The sequence below is a fragment of the Chanodichthys erythropterus genome, chromosome 7 (assembly GCF_024489055.1).
Source record: "Chanodichthys erythropterus isolate Z2021 chromosome 7, ASM2448905v1, whole genome shotgun sequence".
Classification (NCBI taxonomy): domain Eukaryota; kingdom Metazoa; phylum Chordata; class Actinopteri; order Cypriniformes; family Xenocyprididae; genus Chanodichthys; species Chanodichthys erythropterus.
Window position 1 is genome coordinate 44,207,809 of NC_090227.1, and position 17,196 is coordinate 44,225,004.

A 17,196-nucleotide genomic window follows, 5' to 3' on the forward strand; every position below is an offset into this window, starting at 1 on the left:
AAACTTACCAATCATTAAAAAAATTAAGCATGAAGCTACAAAAATCTCAGCTTTTTAGGACACATTTGATGCTTAATATATGTGGAGTGTGACAGAATCAGAAACCAAGCAGAAGACAAATGTTGTGCCTGTTTTGGACCCTCTGTGTCTGAGATAAAATGTTCATTAACATATAAGGTCACATGATATAAATGACCACATAATGACCTCAAGTGATGCATTGGATCAAAAGCAAGCAAACAAAAGCAATCAGTAATACTGACAGTAAATGAACGCTGCTTGCACTGTTTCCGACCAGTGTTGGGGAAAGTAACTTTTAAAAGTAATGCATTACAATATTGCGTTACTCCCTAAAAAAGTAACTAATTGCGTTACTTTGTTACTTTTTATGAAAAGTAATGCGTTACTTTACTTTTGCATTACTTTTTCTCACCGGGCTGGGCTTGCTTGTTTGTTTGTTTTTTAATAACAACAAAAAAGTTCTATTTTTGGCAAAAAGGCCCTTTCACACGAAAAGAGAAATCAATAAGCCTTAGGCTGAAGGAAAAGCATATTTACACCTGTACAGTAGAGGGCGCAGCTCAAACAAACCTTTCAGATGTTCTGTTGTTCTGGATTTAAGAAGAATAGGATACAAGAGAAGGAAGTTCTAGATCTTATTTCTAAATCTAATCTAAAGTATTTTTTGCTTATTAATATGGTTGAATTGAAGGTCAGCAGCAAAGACATTGGTTAATAATTGAGATTAAATACATAAAGTATATTTGTGTAATTTAATATAGTTAATTATTACAGGTTTGCAAAATTCTGAGATTGCATTTCACTGTTTTTATTCATTTTGAGGAATACTGAATGATTTTGTGCAAGTGAGATGAGTAAATGCATGTTCACATTTAGTCTAGAACTACAATAACCATCATGCTTACACAGCGCACACAATATCTCTGCACTGTATTCCTCTCAACATGGGGACAACATGTCAGTCAATAAATGTGAAAAAGTAACTTGCGTTACTTATTTGAAAAAGTAACTTAGATATTTTGTTGTAAATTGAAAAAGTAATGCGTTACTTTACTAGTTACTTGAAAAAGTAATCTGATTACGTAACTCAAGTTACTTGTAATGCGTTACCCCCAACACTGTTTCTGACAACAGGACAAATGCATCTGAAACATTTGCTTTGAGGCATCCAGTGCAGACAGACTCAACAACGGAAGTGTCAATCTAGGCCAGCTGCAATGATTAGAAGTGAAGTGTAACTGTTTATATTGTGTGTGTAGATGTGGATGAGTGTAAGCGGACTGGTATCTGTGGTCCGGGTCAGTGTTACAACACCATTGGAAACTACACCTGCATCTGCCCAGCGGAGTACATGCAAATCAATGGAGGAAACAACTGCATGGGTGAGTCGCACATAATTACAGTTATCGTTAATGATTATCATTATAGATACTGTCAGTAATTAACGTTATAGTTATCATTATATTTATTGTTATCGTTAATCATTAACATTTTAATTATTTTTATAGTTATCGTTAATGTTTAACATTATAGTTTTCATTATATTTATCTTAACAGTTATCGTTAATGATTATCATTATAGATATCGTTAATAATTAATGTTATATTTATCATTATATTTGTTGTTATAGTTATCGTTAATCATTAACATTTAAATTATCTTTATAGTTATCGTTAATGTTTAACATTATAGTTGTATTAATAATTAACATAGTTTTCATTATATTTATCTTAATAGTTATCGCTAACGATCATCATTATAGATATCGTTAATAATTAACGTTATATTTATCATTATATTTGTCATTATAGTTATCGTTAATCATTAACATTTTAATTATCTTTGTAGTTATCGTTAATGTTTAACATTATAGTTATATAGTTAGTTTAGCATTATAGTTTAGCATTAAATCTATCTTTGTAGTTATTGTTAGTCTTTAAAATTGTAATTATCTTTATAGTTTTAACATTATAGTTATATTGTTATAGTTATCATTAGTGATTAGTGTCAAATGATTATTGTAGTTATCAATATATTTATCGTTAATGTTGAGATTATAGTCATTAATTATTATCTTTATAGTTATCGTTAATAATTAACGCTATAGTTATCATTATATTTATTGTTTTAGTTACTGTTAATGATTAACGTAGTTATCTTTATAGTTATCGTTAATGTTTAATATTATACTTATTATAGTATATTGTTATAGTTAATGACTAGCATCATATAATGATTATCATTATAGTTTTCATTAATGATAGATATTATAGTATTATATATATCATTATACTCATCGTTATAGCTATCATTAATGATTGACGTTATAGTTATATTTATCGTTGTAGTTATCATTAATGATTATCGTTATATTATTATATGATTATTATATTATTATTAATAACATCATTACAGTTATTGTTAATGATTGTCAGTTATACTAGTTACACTATTACGTCATAGTTATCGCTATAGTTATCATTATTGTTACTGTTAATATTATTATATTATTTTTGTTATAGTTATCGCTAATTATGTAATTATAATATTTTTTATAGTTATGGTTGATAATTTTCTTTAAAGCGGTTTTCTACAGTGCAGATTGTGACGTGTTTGTTGTGGTGTGTGTTCAGATATGCGGAAGAGCTTTTGTTACAGGAACTACTATGATAACGCCACATGTGATGGAGAACTAGCCTACAACATGACCAAGAAGTTCTGCTGCTGCTCATACAACATCGGCCGGGCCTGGAATAAACCCTGCGAGCGCTGTCCCGTTCCCAGCACCAGTGAGACACACACTTCACATCTGCTCACGTACACACACACACACACACACACACACACACAGAGTCATGACCGTAATGCTGTTCTCTGCTGCAGATGAGTTTACTGTGCTGTGTGGAAGTGAGATGCAGGGATATATCATTGACATCTACACTGGACAAGTCATTGGTAAACACACACACACACACACACATTCATCACACACTTCTACAGTTCTGTGTCTGCATGTTCCTCTAAGACTTCACATCCATCCTCTGTGTCTGTCTGTGATCCGCAGACATCGACGAGTGCCGTGACATTCCCGGCGTGTGTGAGAACGGCGTGTGTATCAACATGATTGGCAGTTTCCGCTGTGAATGTCCGATGGGTTTTGTTTATAATGACAAGCTGCTGATCTGTGAGGGTAAGAGCTCCCGCTGTGTGTCACTGAAAGTTCATTCATGCTTATCTGATTCTGGAGTCTCCAATCTGTAACAGTGTCACAAAAACAGCCGAATAAGTGACAGAGCTCCATGTGAGAGGTTCTAGATTAACAATGAGATGATTTACTTCCAACATGTGTGTGATGTTAAGTGTGTTTGTGATGTGTGTGTGCAGATATTGACGAGTGTCAGAACGGGCCGGTGTGTCAGCAGAACGCAGTCTGTCTGAACGTTCCTGGAAGTTTCCGCTGCGAGTGTAAACATGGATACCGGCAAACTCCCACGCAGCAGTGTGTCGGTGAGTGCGTGTCAGACATGTCCCATCTCATATTGCTGTTGCTCAGATATCAAAGTTGATAGAACAAAAAGAAACAGCAGCTCTCATGCTTAACAGGAAACAAGCAATGATGCCTCCAGAAATATGTCACATGACTGGAGGGAAAGAGCTCAGAGCTCAGTCACATTGCACCTGAAGTTAAAGTGAACTCAGATCAGTTTTTTATGTGTGATTTGATATGATGACGGTGTGACTTTTGCTCTCTCAGATCGTAATGAGTGTGCTGAGAATCCAAACATCTGCAGTCCTGGTCAGTGTATTGACACGGTGGGTAGTTACCGCTGCTTATGCCCCAATGGCTTCATATCCACCCCGGACCTGTGCATTGGTGAGAGATCAGCCTCACATACCTGTCTGTCTGTCTGTCCTTATGTCTGTATGTCCATCATCATCTAGAAAACTAACTAACTAACTAACCGTCTGTGGTTTGTGTTCATAACTAACTGACCATACGTTTTCATAATTACCTAACCACTTTTGGTCTGCATTCATAACTAACCAATCATCTTTTTTCATAACTAACTAAACATCATAACAATGTATTCATAACAAACCAACCGTTTATTTTCTTAACTGTCTGTGGTCTGTGTTCATAACTAACAAACATGTTTATAACTAACAACTAACTAACTAACTAACTGTCTGTGTTCATAACTAACATGAGTCTGTGGTCTGTGTTCATAACTAACTAACATGTTTATAACTAACAACTAACTAACTAACTAACTGTCTGTGTTCATAACTAACTAATTGTCTGTGGTCTGTGTTCATAACTAACTAATCGTCTGTGTTCATAACTAACCAACTGTCTGTGGTCTGTGTTCATAACTAACTAACTAACTAACTAACTGTCTGTGTTCATAACTAACTAATCGTCTGTGGTCTGTGTTCATAACTAACTAATCGTCTGTGGTCTGTGTTCATAACTAACTAATTGTGGTCTGTGTTCATAACTAACTAACTGTCTGCGGCCTGTGTTCATAACTAACTAACTCTCTGTGGTCTGTGTTTGTAACTAACTAACTGTCTGTGGTTTGTGTTCATAACTAACTAATCGTCTGTGCTGCATGTTCATAACTAACTAACTAACTATCTAACTAACTATCTGTGTTCAAAACGAACTAATTGTCGGCAGCCTGTGTTCATAACTAACTAATCGTCTGTGGTGCGTGTTCATAACTAACTAATCGTCTGTGGTGCGTGTTCATAACTAACTAATCGTCTGTGGTCCATGTTCATAACTAACTAACTAACCGTCTGTGTTCATAACTAACATTAGTCTGTGGTCTGTGTTCATAACTAACTAATCGTTCGTTGTCCGTGTTCATAACTAACTAATTAACTGTCTGTGTTCATAATTAACTGTCTGTGTTCATAATTAACTGTCTGCAGTCTGTGTTCATAACTAACTAATCGTCTATGGTCCGTGTTCATAACTAACTAACTAACTGTCTGTGTTCATCACTAATTAATCGTTTGTGGTCCGTGTTCATAACTAACTAATTAACTGTCTGTGTTCATAACTAACTAATCGTCTATGGTCCGTGTTTATAACTAACTAACTAACTAACTAACTGTCTGTGGTCTGTGTTCATAACTAACTAATCATCTGTGGTCCGTGTTCATAACTAACTAATTAACTAACTAACTAACTAACTAACTAACTGTCTGTGTTCATAACTAACTAATTGTCTGCAGTCTGTGTTCATAACTAACTAATCGTCTATGGTCCGTGTTCATAACTAACTAACTGTCTGTGTTCATCACTAATTAATCGTTTGTGGTCCGTGTTCATAACTAACTAATTAACTGTCTGTGTTCATAACTAACTAATCATCTGTGGTCCGTGTTCATAACTAACTAATTAACTAACTAACTAACTAACTAACTAACTAGCTGTCTGTGTTCATAACTAACTGACCATCTGTTCATATCTAACTGACCGACTGTGATCTGTGAGTTCACAACTAACTGAAGATCTGTGTTCATAACTAACCATCTGTGTACATAACCATCCTTCTATGTTCATAACAATCTAACCTGTGGTCTGTGTTCAGATGTGGACGAGTGCGAGCGTCAGCCGTGTGGAAATGGAACCTGTAAGAACACTGTGGGCTCCTACAACTGCTTGTGTTACCCAGGATTCCAGCTGTCACACAACAACGACTGCATTGGTACACACACACAAATATTTATTAATTCCACAGCAGACAGGCATGTGTTTGTTTTTTAATGGCTGTTTTGTGCGTGTGGTTCAGACACTGACGAGTGCGCGTCGCTCCGAGGCTTGTGTCGCAACGGAAACTGCATCAACACAGTGGGCTCGTTTGTGTGCATATGTCTGGACGGGTATAAACTCTCTCCTGATGGCCGGATGTGTGTGGGTGAGTCCTGAAGCTCCTCTACCAGACCTCCAGAGTGTGTGTGTGAGTGTGTGTGTGTTGACATCACGTCCACATGCTCCTGTGCTCTTCTGCCCAGACATCAATGAGTGTTCGATCAGCCCCGGCACCTGTGGTCATGGGACGTGTCAGAATCTGGACGGCTCATACAGGTGCATCTGTCTTGCTGGATATTTCCTGCAGAATGACAGGTGTGAAGGTCAGTGACACCACCATCTTCACGGCATCACTAGTATCAGTGCTCACAGTCATGTGGTCTAACCTCCGTCATCCGTGTGTTTGTGCTCAGATATTGACGAATGCTCTCAGAGTCCAGAGATCTGCATCTTTGGCAAGTGTGTGAACATGCCAGGCAGCTTCATGTGCGAATGTCCCAAGGGATTCCAGCTGTCCTCATCCGGAATAAGATGTTTGGGTGAGTTATATATCCCAGAATTCCACAGGTTGAAAACTGGCATCTTCATTTTTGCTTTATGTTTTTGCTGTAGGTCATGAAGCTGATGTGTTTAATGAGTGAATAATGTTTTGTTCCTCATGCGAAGTGTGTGATGTCATACATGTAGGAAACGGAACACAGAGCCATGCGTTTGTTTCTTCACTCACACTTTCCATCCCTCCTTCTGTCTCTGTGACCCTGTAGACAGGGTGTGTGTGTGTGTGTGTGTGTGTGTGTGTGTGTGTGTGTGTGTGTGTGTGTGTGTGTGTGTGTGTGTGTGTGTGTGTGTGTGTGTGTGTGTGTGTGTGTGTGTGTGTGTGTGTGTGTGTGTGTGTGTGTGTGTGTGTGTGTGTGTGTGTGTGTGTGTGTGTGTGTGTGTGTGGTTATAAGGGTGGAAACGCTTCTGCAAATGAAAAACAGGCCTCAGGGAATAAAAGCAACCCAGCCGCCCATCTCTTTATCAACAGCACACACACACACACACACACACACACACACACACACACATAAATGTGGTCATTCCACAAACCTCTTGTTTTTCTATACAGTTAGTTATAAATTATATAACCTAACCGTAATCCACACACTATCATTAACAGAAAGCTTTCTGCATTTTTATGATTTAATTTGTTTTATTTTCTTTATTTTTATATAGTTTTTTTAACAAAAGATGTTTTGTTTGACTCACTTCTGGGTACAAATTTGTCCCTAAAATATGATTAAGTAGGTTATGGTAAGTGAGGGTTAACACACACACACACACACACACACACACACACACCTTGTGACGTCACTGCAGGACATGTGTCTATATCTGTGAAGTTTGTTCGTGTGTTAATGATAATTCTGATAATTGATGCATTTTGTGCATTGATGAATCATTTGAGAAGAATCATTTGGGAAGAATCATTTAGGGAGAATCATTTGAGAAATTATAATTTGGGAATAATTATTTGAGAAAGAATAATTTGTGAACAATCATTCGGGATGAATCATTACAGAAGAATCATTTGGTAAGAATAATTTAGGGAGAATCATTTGGAAAGAGTAATTTGGGAAAAAGCATTTGAGAATTGTTTTTTGTGGGAGGAACCACTTGTGAACAATCATTTGAGAAATAATAATTTCAGAAAGAATCATTTGAGAATCTAATCAGTCATTTCCTGACGTCAAGTCAATTTTATTGTATAGTGCTCAGCACTGTTGTTTCAAATCAACTTTACAGACAATGAAAAAAATCACTTTTTCCTCTGAATGTCAGATATTCGTGTGAATTACTGTTACACTAAGTTCGAGAATGGACGCTGTCTGGCTCCGAAGCCCCTCAACACCACTAAAGGCGAATGTTGCTGCGCCAAGTTGGGTGAGGGATGGGGCGACCCGTGTGAGATCTGCCCCTCCCCGCATGACGGTGAGTACAAACACACACACGTAAATGTGATTTAATTGCAGTCATAGTCATTGTGTATGTGTGTCTGTTTCAGAGACGTTCAACGTTCTGTGTCCTAATGTGGGTAAGACCCTCAGTATAGACGGCACGCCTGTAGGTGAGTGTCAGTGAATCAGACTCGTTCACCCTGTGTCCATGAGCACACACTGATCTGTGGTATGTTTCAGATGTGGACGAGTGTGCGGTGAACCCTGGCATCTGTAAGAACGGCCACTGCATCAACACGGATGGGACGTACCGCTGCGAATGCCCCATCGGATACAGTCTCGACAACACCGGGATCAACTGTAAAGGTCGGCATTTAAACTGATCAAGTCAAGTCACCGGTTTCATATATATACAATACAGACTGTTTCAAAGCAGCTTCACTTTAATAAACAGGAAAAAAATGTTGGAAAATTCATCAATTATGAAAGGAATTCAATTACAGCTATAAGCAGCTGTAATATTGTTATTACTGAATATTGTCTGTTTTTGGTCATGTGATATGCATCTCCATCATTTTAAATCATAAGCAGATCATCAGGTGATGTGTGTGTAACTGTGCTCTCCATCATCAGACACAAACGAGTGTGAGCTGGGGAACCCATGTGGTAACGGCACCTGCACGAATGTGGAGGGAGGGTTTGAATGCAGCTGTGACGAGGGTTTCGAGCCTGGACCCATGATGACCTGTGAAGGTCAGTAATGTGCTGCTGATGTTCCTGTAGTCCACTTTCACACTCAAGCCCAGATTGATTCTGGCGGTATCGTTCGGTTCTGATTTGTCTTCAACACTCTAATTAGTGTTCACACAGAACATGTTTTGCATTCTGTACTGTAAAATCTATTTTTCGAAATTCTAAATAAAACAGATTATTGATATAGTGATAACTATAACGATAACTATAGTCATAACTATAACACTAAATATAGTGATAATGATAGCTATAACAATAACTATAGCTTCATTTATAGCTATAACAATAACTATCGCAATCACTATTATGATATCTAAAACCATAACTATATTGATAACTCTAACAATAAAAATTGCGATAATGATAGATATAACAATAAATATATGGATAACTGTAATATATCGATAACTATGATGAACTATAACCACCATAACTATAGTAACTGTAACATAACTATAGCGATGACTATAACAATAAATATAGCGATAACTCTGATGATAATAATAATCGTAACTATAATGATAACTATAACAGTAAATATAGCGATAATGATATCTATAACAATATAATGGTGATAACTATAGCGATAATGATATCTATAACAATAACTATAATAATAACTATAACAATAAATATAGCAATAATGATAGCTAAAACAATAATTATAGCACTAACTATAGCGATAATGATAGCTATAACCATAACTATAGCGATAACTATAATAACTAAAACCATAACTATAGTAACTACAACATATATTTATTATAATAACTAACTATAATAACTATATTTATTATAGCACTAATGATAGCTATAACAATAACTATAATGATAGCTATTACAATAATTATAGCAATAACTATAACTATAACCATAACTATAATGATAACTATAACCATAACTATAGCGATAACTATAATGATAGTTTTAAGAATAACTATAGCGATAACTATAACAATAACTATAATGATAACTACAACAATAACTATAGCGATAATGATAGCTATAACAATAAATATAGCGATAACTATAACTATAATGATAGCTATAACAATAACTATAGCGATTATGATAACTATAACAATAAATATAGTGATAACTATAACCATAACTATAATGATAGCTATAACAATAACTATAGCGATAATGATAGCTATAACAATAAATATAGTGATAACTATAACCATAACTATAATGATAGCTATAACAATAACTATAGCGATAACTATAACAATAACTATAATGATAACTACAACAATAACTATAGCGATAATGATAGCTATAACAATAAATATAGCGATAACTATAACTATAATGATAGCTATAACAATAACTATAGCGATTATGATAACTATAACAATAAATATAGTGATAACTATAACCATAACTATAATGATAGCTATAACAATAACAATAGCGATAATGATAGCTATAACAATAAATATAGTGATAACTATAACCATAACTATAATGATAGCTATAACAATAACTATAGCGATAACTATAAAAATAACTATAATGATAACTACAACAATAACTATAGCAATAATGATAGCTATAACAATAAATATAGTGATAACTATAACCTGGGGCGCTGTAAAGGGGGGGTAAACGATGACGATTCTCGGGGCCCATGACTAAGAGGAGGCCCAGAGAAGCCCCCAATAAAATTGTAGTGCTAAAAAAAAATATTTGATAGTAAAAATTATTAACTTTAAATTATTCTATTTGCTGTTTCCTGGTGTCAAAAAAATGTATTTGTTTAGGAAACACAAACATCCGTGGGCCCTTCTCCCCCTCTCGGTTATCATAAAATGGTTCAGTCCGCCCAAATTGTATCCAGTAACCAAGGCAACACAAACAGCTTGACTTCACTTATAGCGCCGGCCTGGACTATAACCATAACTATATTGATAGCTATAAGAATAACTATAGCGTTAACTATAACAATAACTATAATGATAACTACAACAATAACTATAGCGATAATGATAGCTATAACAATAAATATAGCGATAACTATAACTATGACTATAATGATAGCTATAACAATAAATATAGTGATAACTATAACCATAACTATAATGATAGCTATAACAATAACTATAGCGATAATGATAGCTATAACAATAAATATAGTGATAACTATAACAATAACTATAATGATAACTACAACAATAACTATAGCGATAATGATAGTTATAACAATAAATATAGCGATAACTATAACTATAACTATATTGATAGCTATAACAATAACTATAGCGATAATGATAGTTATAACAATAAATATAGCGATAACTATAACTATAATGATAGCTATAACAATAACTATAGCGATAATGCTAGCTATTACAATAAATATAGTGATAACTATAACCATAACTATAATGATAGGTATAACAATAACTATAGCGATAACTATAACAATAACTATAATGATAACTACAACAATAACTATAGCGTTAATGATAGCTATAACGATAAATATAGCGATAACTATAACTATGACTATAATGATAGCTATAACAATAAATATAGTGATAACTATAACCATAACTATAATGATAGCTATAACAATAACTATAGCGATAATGATAGCTATAACAATAAATATAGTGATAACTATAACCATAACTATAATGATAGCTATAACAATAACTATAGCGATAACTATAACAATAACTATAATGATAACTACAACAATAACTATAACGATAATGATAGTTATAACAATAAATATAGCGATAACTATAACTATAACTATATTGATAGCTATAACAATAACTATAGCGATAATGATAGTTATAACAATAAATATAGCGATAGCTATAACTATAATGATAGCTATAACAATAACTATAGCAATAATGCTAGCTATTACAATAAATATAGTGATAACTATAACCATAACTATAATGATAGCTATAACAATAACTATAGCGATAACTATAACAATAACTATAATGATAACTACAACAATAACTATAGCGATAATGATAGCTATAACAATAAATATAGTGATAACTATAACCATAACTATAATGATAGCTATAACAATAACTATAGCGATAACTATAACTATAACTATATTGATAGCTATAACAATAACTATAGCGATAATGATAGTTATAACAATAAATATAGCGATAACTATAACTATAATGATAGCTATAACAATAACTATAGCAATAATGCTAGCTATTACAATAAATATAGTGATAACTATAACCATAACTATAATGATAGCTATAACAATAACTATAGCGATAACTATAACAATGACTATAATGATAACTACAACAATAACTATAGCGATAATGATAGCTATAACAATAAATATAGTGATAATTATAACTATAACTATAGTGATAACTACAACAATAGCGGTAGCATCAACTATGACGATAATTTCAGCAATAACTATAATATAACTATAGCAATAACTGTGATTCTATGATCATAACTATAGTGATAGTGACAACTATACTAGTTGTTTATTCTAATTGCACGCTGCAGTTTTGTTGTCTGCTTGAGCTCTTAAAATTTGGATTCTTCCCAACAAAGAAATGCCCAACGACAAACTGAGCTCTGATGTCACATGTGCACTAGCATTTGATTAAAACATATGATGTGTTTTCAGATGTAAACGAGTGTTCCCAGAATCCTCTGCTGTGTGCATTCCGCTGTGTCAACACGTTTGGATCGTACGAATGCAAATGTCCAGCGGGATACGTGCTGAGAGAAGACCGCCGGATGTGCAAAGGTAAAGACGTCATAAACACATACGCATTATCGTGCTTAAACACACCGTGTGCCGCTTGTGTTCATCAGATCAGAACGAGTGTGAGGACGGGCTGGACGACTGCGCCTCCAGAGGGATGACCTGTAAGAATCTGATCGGCACGTACATGTGCATCTGCTCGCCGGGATACACGAGACAGCCCAACGGAGACAGCTGCGTGGGTGAGCAGCACATGTCACATGTTTACTGGCGCTCACTTCAGCGCTCAGAGTCCTGATGCGTGTGTTTGTGCACAGATCTGAACGAGTGCACGGCCAAGCCAGGCATCTGTGAGAACGGCCGCTGCGAGAACACGGTGGGCAGTTACCGCTGCGTCTGCGATCAGGGCTTCAGTCCCAGTTCCAGCAGAACCGAGTGCATCGGTAAGAGTGTGACGTCACTGTAACCTCACACATAGATTCAGACCAGTGAGAGCTGACATTGATAACTATAACGATAAATATAACGATAACTATAATAACTATAGTGATAATTGTAACAATAACTAATGACTAAACTACAACGATAACTAAACTAATAAACACAGTGATAGCTATGGCAATAACTATAGCGATAACTGTAAAGATAATAACTATGATAACGACAATGAGAACTATAACGGTAAATATAACAATAACTATAATAACTATAGTGATAATAATAACGATAACTAATGACTATAACTACAGCGATAACTATACTGATAAACAGTGATAGCTATGGTGATAACTATAGTGATAACTATAACGACAACTATGATAACGACAATAAGAGCTATAGTGATAAATATTGTGATAACTATAACAATAACTATAACGATAACTATGATAACGACAATAAGCTATAGTGATAAATATTGTGATAAATATAACAATAACTATAACGATAACGACAATAAGAGCTATAGTGATAAATATTGTTATAACTATAACAATAACTATAACGATAACTATGATAACGACAATAAGAGCTATAGTGATAAATATTGTGATAAATATAACAATAACTATAACGATAACTATGATAACAACAATAAGAGCTATAGTGATAAATATTGTGATAAATATAACAATAACTATAACGATAACTAAGATAACGACAATAAGAGCTATAGTGATAAATATTGTTATAACTATAACAATAACTATAACGATAACTATAACGATAACAATGAGAACTAGAGTGATTAATATTGTGATAACTATAACAATAACTATAATGATAACTATGATAATGACAATGATATGTATAATAATAAATATAGAGATAACTATAACGATAATAACTACAGTAATAATTATAACGATAACTATGATAACTATTGGCATTACAGCGATAACTATACTAATAAATATAGTGATAGCTATGGCAATAACTATAGCGATATCTATAACAATAATTATGATAATGACAATTATAACTATAACGATGAATGTAGCAATAACTATAACAACAATTACAATTATAACTATAACGATAACTAATGACTATAACTAGAGTGATAACTATATATAACTGTAGCGTTAACAATAATAATGACTATCATAACTATAATGAGAACTATAATGATAATTATACCGATTAAAATAACTATAGCGGTAACTGTAATAATAACTATGATTGCTATGATAACTATAACAAGATCTACAACAATAACAATAGCGATAACAACTATGACGATATCTATTGTAGTAACTATAACTATAACGATGAAACTATAACCATAAAGATAGTGATAACTATAAATATAATATAAATAAATATAATGATAACAATAAGAGTAACTGTCGCAATAAGTATAATGATAACTATAAGCATAACTATAGTGGTAACTATAACAGTAAATACAGCGATAACTATAGTAATATCGATATTAGCGTCCACTCCAGTGGACAATATTCTAAGTTTTGTCGTCGGATGCATTCTGATTGTCTGTCAATGTTTTTATCATTCATCAGCTGGAAAAAAAAAGTTATTAAAGTGAATCTAATTATATCGTTCCTCTGTTCCGTTATCGTTATAGTTGTTATTGTTATAGTGATGTGGACTTTGCTATTCTCAAAGAATTAAAATGATTATTAGAACTTTATAGTTATCGTTATTATTATCGTTCTTGGTGTAAATGGGCCCTAAGTTAGCAAAACGTAGGTGGTTGAAGCTGTTTGACCAAAGATGTCTTGTTGGTTAACCTGGTTAAGCATCTGTATGTTTGTGATGGTGTCTGCTTTGCCAATAACAGATGCTGTGTGTGTGTGTCAGATAACCGTCAGGGCTTCTGCTTCCTGGAGGTTCTGCAGACCATGTGTCAGATGAGTTCCAGCAGTCGGGTCAGCGTCAGGAAGTCCGAGTGCTGCTGTGATGGGGGCCGCGGCTGGGGACCCAACTGTGAGCTCTGCCCGCTGCCCGGCACCACCCAATACAAGAAGATGTGCCCGTTCGGACCCGGCTACACCACCGACAACCAGGGTAACACACACACTGACTGTGTTCATTAAATGTGTTTGTTTTTGTGTATACACACGGAGCAGCTTCTGATCCAGTGTTTTCAGTGTCTCACAGCGTCTCGGTTCACAGTAAATGCTGCTCAACATGAACTCCATCGCTTAAATTTGCATATGGAAACATAATATCCACCAACTTCCCATACTTGTAATGAGAAGCAGTTATGAATAAAAAGGGAAATGCTTTAAAGGGTTAATTCACCCTGGTGGTTTTCTGTGATGGTTTAACATTATATAAATATTGTAATTTAACAGTTATTATTATTATATATTTTTCTTAAATACTTTTTTTTACTGTAAAATATCACTAGTATTATTTCTTAGTTTTTTTAAGCATTTTTTATATTTTTATTTAGTGATAATAATATTAATAATAATTATTATTGCTATTATTTATAGCCATATTGACATATAATTATAAAACGTTATTTTAGCAAAACATAAAAACGTTATTTTAGTTCTTTTAAGTTATTTTATTACTGCAAGTTAAACTAAATGCAAATGTTGAAGCTGAAGTAAAATAAGAGTTTTTTAATATTTTAGTTTATTTCAATTATCATTTATTTAAGGTATTTTTTTATGGTTTTATTTTAGCTAACAATAATAACCCTGGACCCTCGGACTCGTTTACATTAGCAGTCGTTGAGGAAGCATTCTGGTGATGTCAAATATTGTTATTGTTATTATTTTACAGCCATATCACTTGCTAACGACAAAAAAGTTGGCCAAAATGTGCAGCCCTACAAACAAGCACAGCAAATCTGGAATTTTGCTATCATAAAAAATGCAGTTCATTTTTTTCCCTCAAAAGCTGCAGGCCTCTAGGATATCTGTCTGATCTGTGTGTGTATGAATGTGTGTGTTGTGCAGATATTGATGAGTGTAAGGTGATGGGGAATCTGTGTAAGAACGGTCAGTGTTTGAACACGCTGGGCTCCTTCAGCTGCATCTGTAAACCAGGATACACCACTGACATCAGGGGCACACAGTGCGTGGGTGAGTCTCGCACACGCAGATGTTTGACTGGATTATTGAGCTCGTCTTACAGACTTCCGCTGTTTATTTGTAGATGTGGACGAGTGTGTTCAGGCTCCTAAACCCTGTAACTTCATCTGTAAGAACACGGAGGGCGGGTACCTGTGCTCCTGCCCGCGCGGATACGTGCTTCAGGACGACGCCAAGAGCTGCCGGGGTAAAACATACACACACACACACACACACACACACACAGACGGAGCGGTTAGTGAGTCTAGACTAAATCTCACTTCCTCCTGCCCCAGATAAGAGCTAAACACAAGCCTGATTAAACACACACTTTGCATTAATGACACACGGCTCATTATTTACGCCGGTGCAGCGTCACGCCTGCAGTCTCTGAGCTCAGGTTCACTGGCGGGACAGAGCGTGTGTGTGTGTGTGTGTGTGTGTGTGTGTGTTGATTTAACTCTGTCTATCTCTCAGATCTGGACGAATGCGCCACCAAACAACACAACTGTCAGTTCCTGTGTGTCAACACCATCGGAGGATTCACCTGCAAATGCCCGGCAGGATTCACACAACACCACACGGCCTGCATCGGTGAGAGCACACTGAATACAGATTATATAATGCTACTACACAGCAAAATAAACTCTGCTCAGAGTACATATAGTCCCTCTCTAAATAATGTTAAAATAACACTGAAGCAGAGTTAAATTTAATGAGATAATTAAGCAATGAATTAAGTAATGATTGCGCATTAGTGATGAACACCTGCTGTTAACAAGCAGAATCACTGAAGAAATAAGAAAAAAAAAGAACTACAACTGACTTCAGTCATAGCCTTATTAATTGCTTAATTATCTCATTAACTTTAACTCTACTTTAATACTATTTACAGAGGGGCCATATGAAGAGTTTGGTTTCAAAACCCAATAACTCCATTTTGATTAATTTGAGTAAAAGGGCATTTTCTTTACCAAGAAATTGGCAAGATGAAAACTACTATTTTCTGTTTCAGACTTTCACATGGCATCTTTTGGTTATAAAAACATTAAAAATTCAAATCTATATTTTGATTTTAAAAAGTTTATTGTAAAAATTTTTTTTTTTTTTCCAAAATGCAATAAATGCATGACACTTTTTTTTTTCAAAATGCAATTAATTCATCAATATAAAAGTTATTTTTCAAATTGAAAATACACAACAAAGTAAGTTGATTCACACAATGACCGAGTCTAAACATTTTACTAAAAATACATTCAGCCGTCTCTCCCATAATGAATTCAATGGGACATCTTGTTAATGTTATAAATTATTTGTTATTACAGATTAAAGAGTATCTGGGGCCACCGCACAGTTAAAATATAAACACATTTGCCGAGTACATTGGTATT

At 34.5% G+C, this 17,196-nt stretch overlaps 1 protein-coding gene across 2 annotated transcripts in view; it reads left to right on the forward strand.

Annotated features, from left to right (window-relative positions):
- fbn1 (fibrillin 1) overlaps positions 1-17,196 on the forward strand; it is a 90,118-nt gene that overhangs the window by 58,581 nt on the left and 14,341 nt on the right. For both annotated transcript variants that reach the window (XM_067390676.1, XM_067390677.1), the window contains 21 exons: positions 1,281-1,403; positions 2,656-2,811; positions 2,906-2,977; positions 3,087-3,212; positions 3,407-3,529; positions 3,777-3,896; positions 5,626-5,742; positions 5,827-5,952; positions 6,050-6,169; positions 6,260-6,385; positions 7,668-7,817; positions 7,891-7,953; positions 8,024-8,149; positions 8,417-8,536; positions 12,180-12,302; positions 12,371-12,502; positions 12,578-12,703; positions 14,580-14,786; positions 15,692-15,817; positions 15,891-16,013; positions 16,283-16,399. In XM_067390676.1, coding sequence (XP_067246777.1) covers positions 1,281-1,403; positions 2,656-2,811; positions 2,906-2,977; positions 3,087-3,212; positions 3,407-3,529; positions 3,777-3,896; positions 5,626-5,742; positions 5,827-5,952; positions 6,050-6,169; positions 6,260-6,385; positions 7,668-7,817; positions 7,891-7,953; positions 8,024-8,149; positions 8,417-8,536; positions 12,180-12,302; positions 12,371-12,502; positions 12,578-12,703; positions 14,580-14,786; positions 15,692-15,817; positions 15,891-16,013; positions 16,283-16,399 — 2,622 coding nt within the window. The remainder of the gene's footprint in view (positions 1-1,280; positions 1,404-2,655; positions 2,812-2,905; positions 2,978-3,086; positions 3,213-3,406; positions 3,530-3,776; positions 3,897-5,625; positions 5,743-5,826; positions 5,953-6,049; positions 6,170-6,259; positions 6,386-7,667; positions 7,818-7,890; positions 7,954-8,023; positions 8,150-8,416; positions 8,537-12,179; positions 12,303-12,370; positions 12,503-12,577; positions 12,704-14,579; positions 14,787-15,691; positions 15,818-15,890; positions 16,014-16,282; positions 16,400-17,196) is intronic.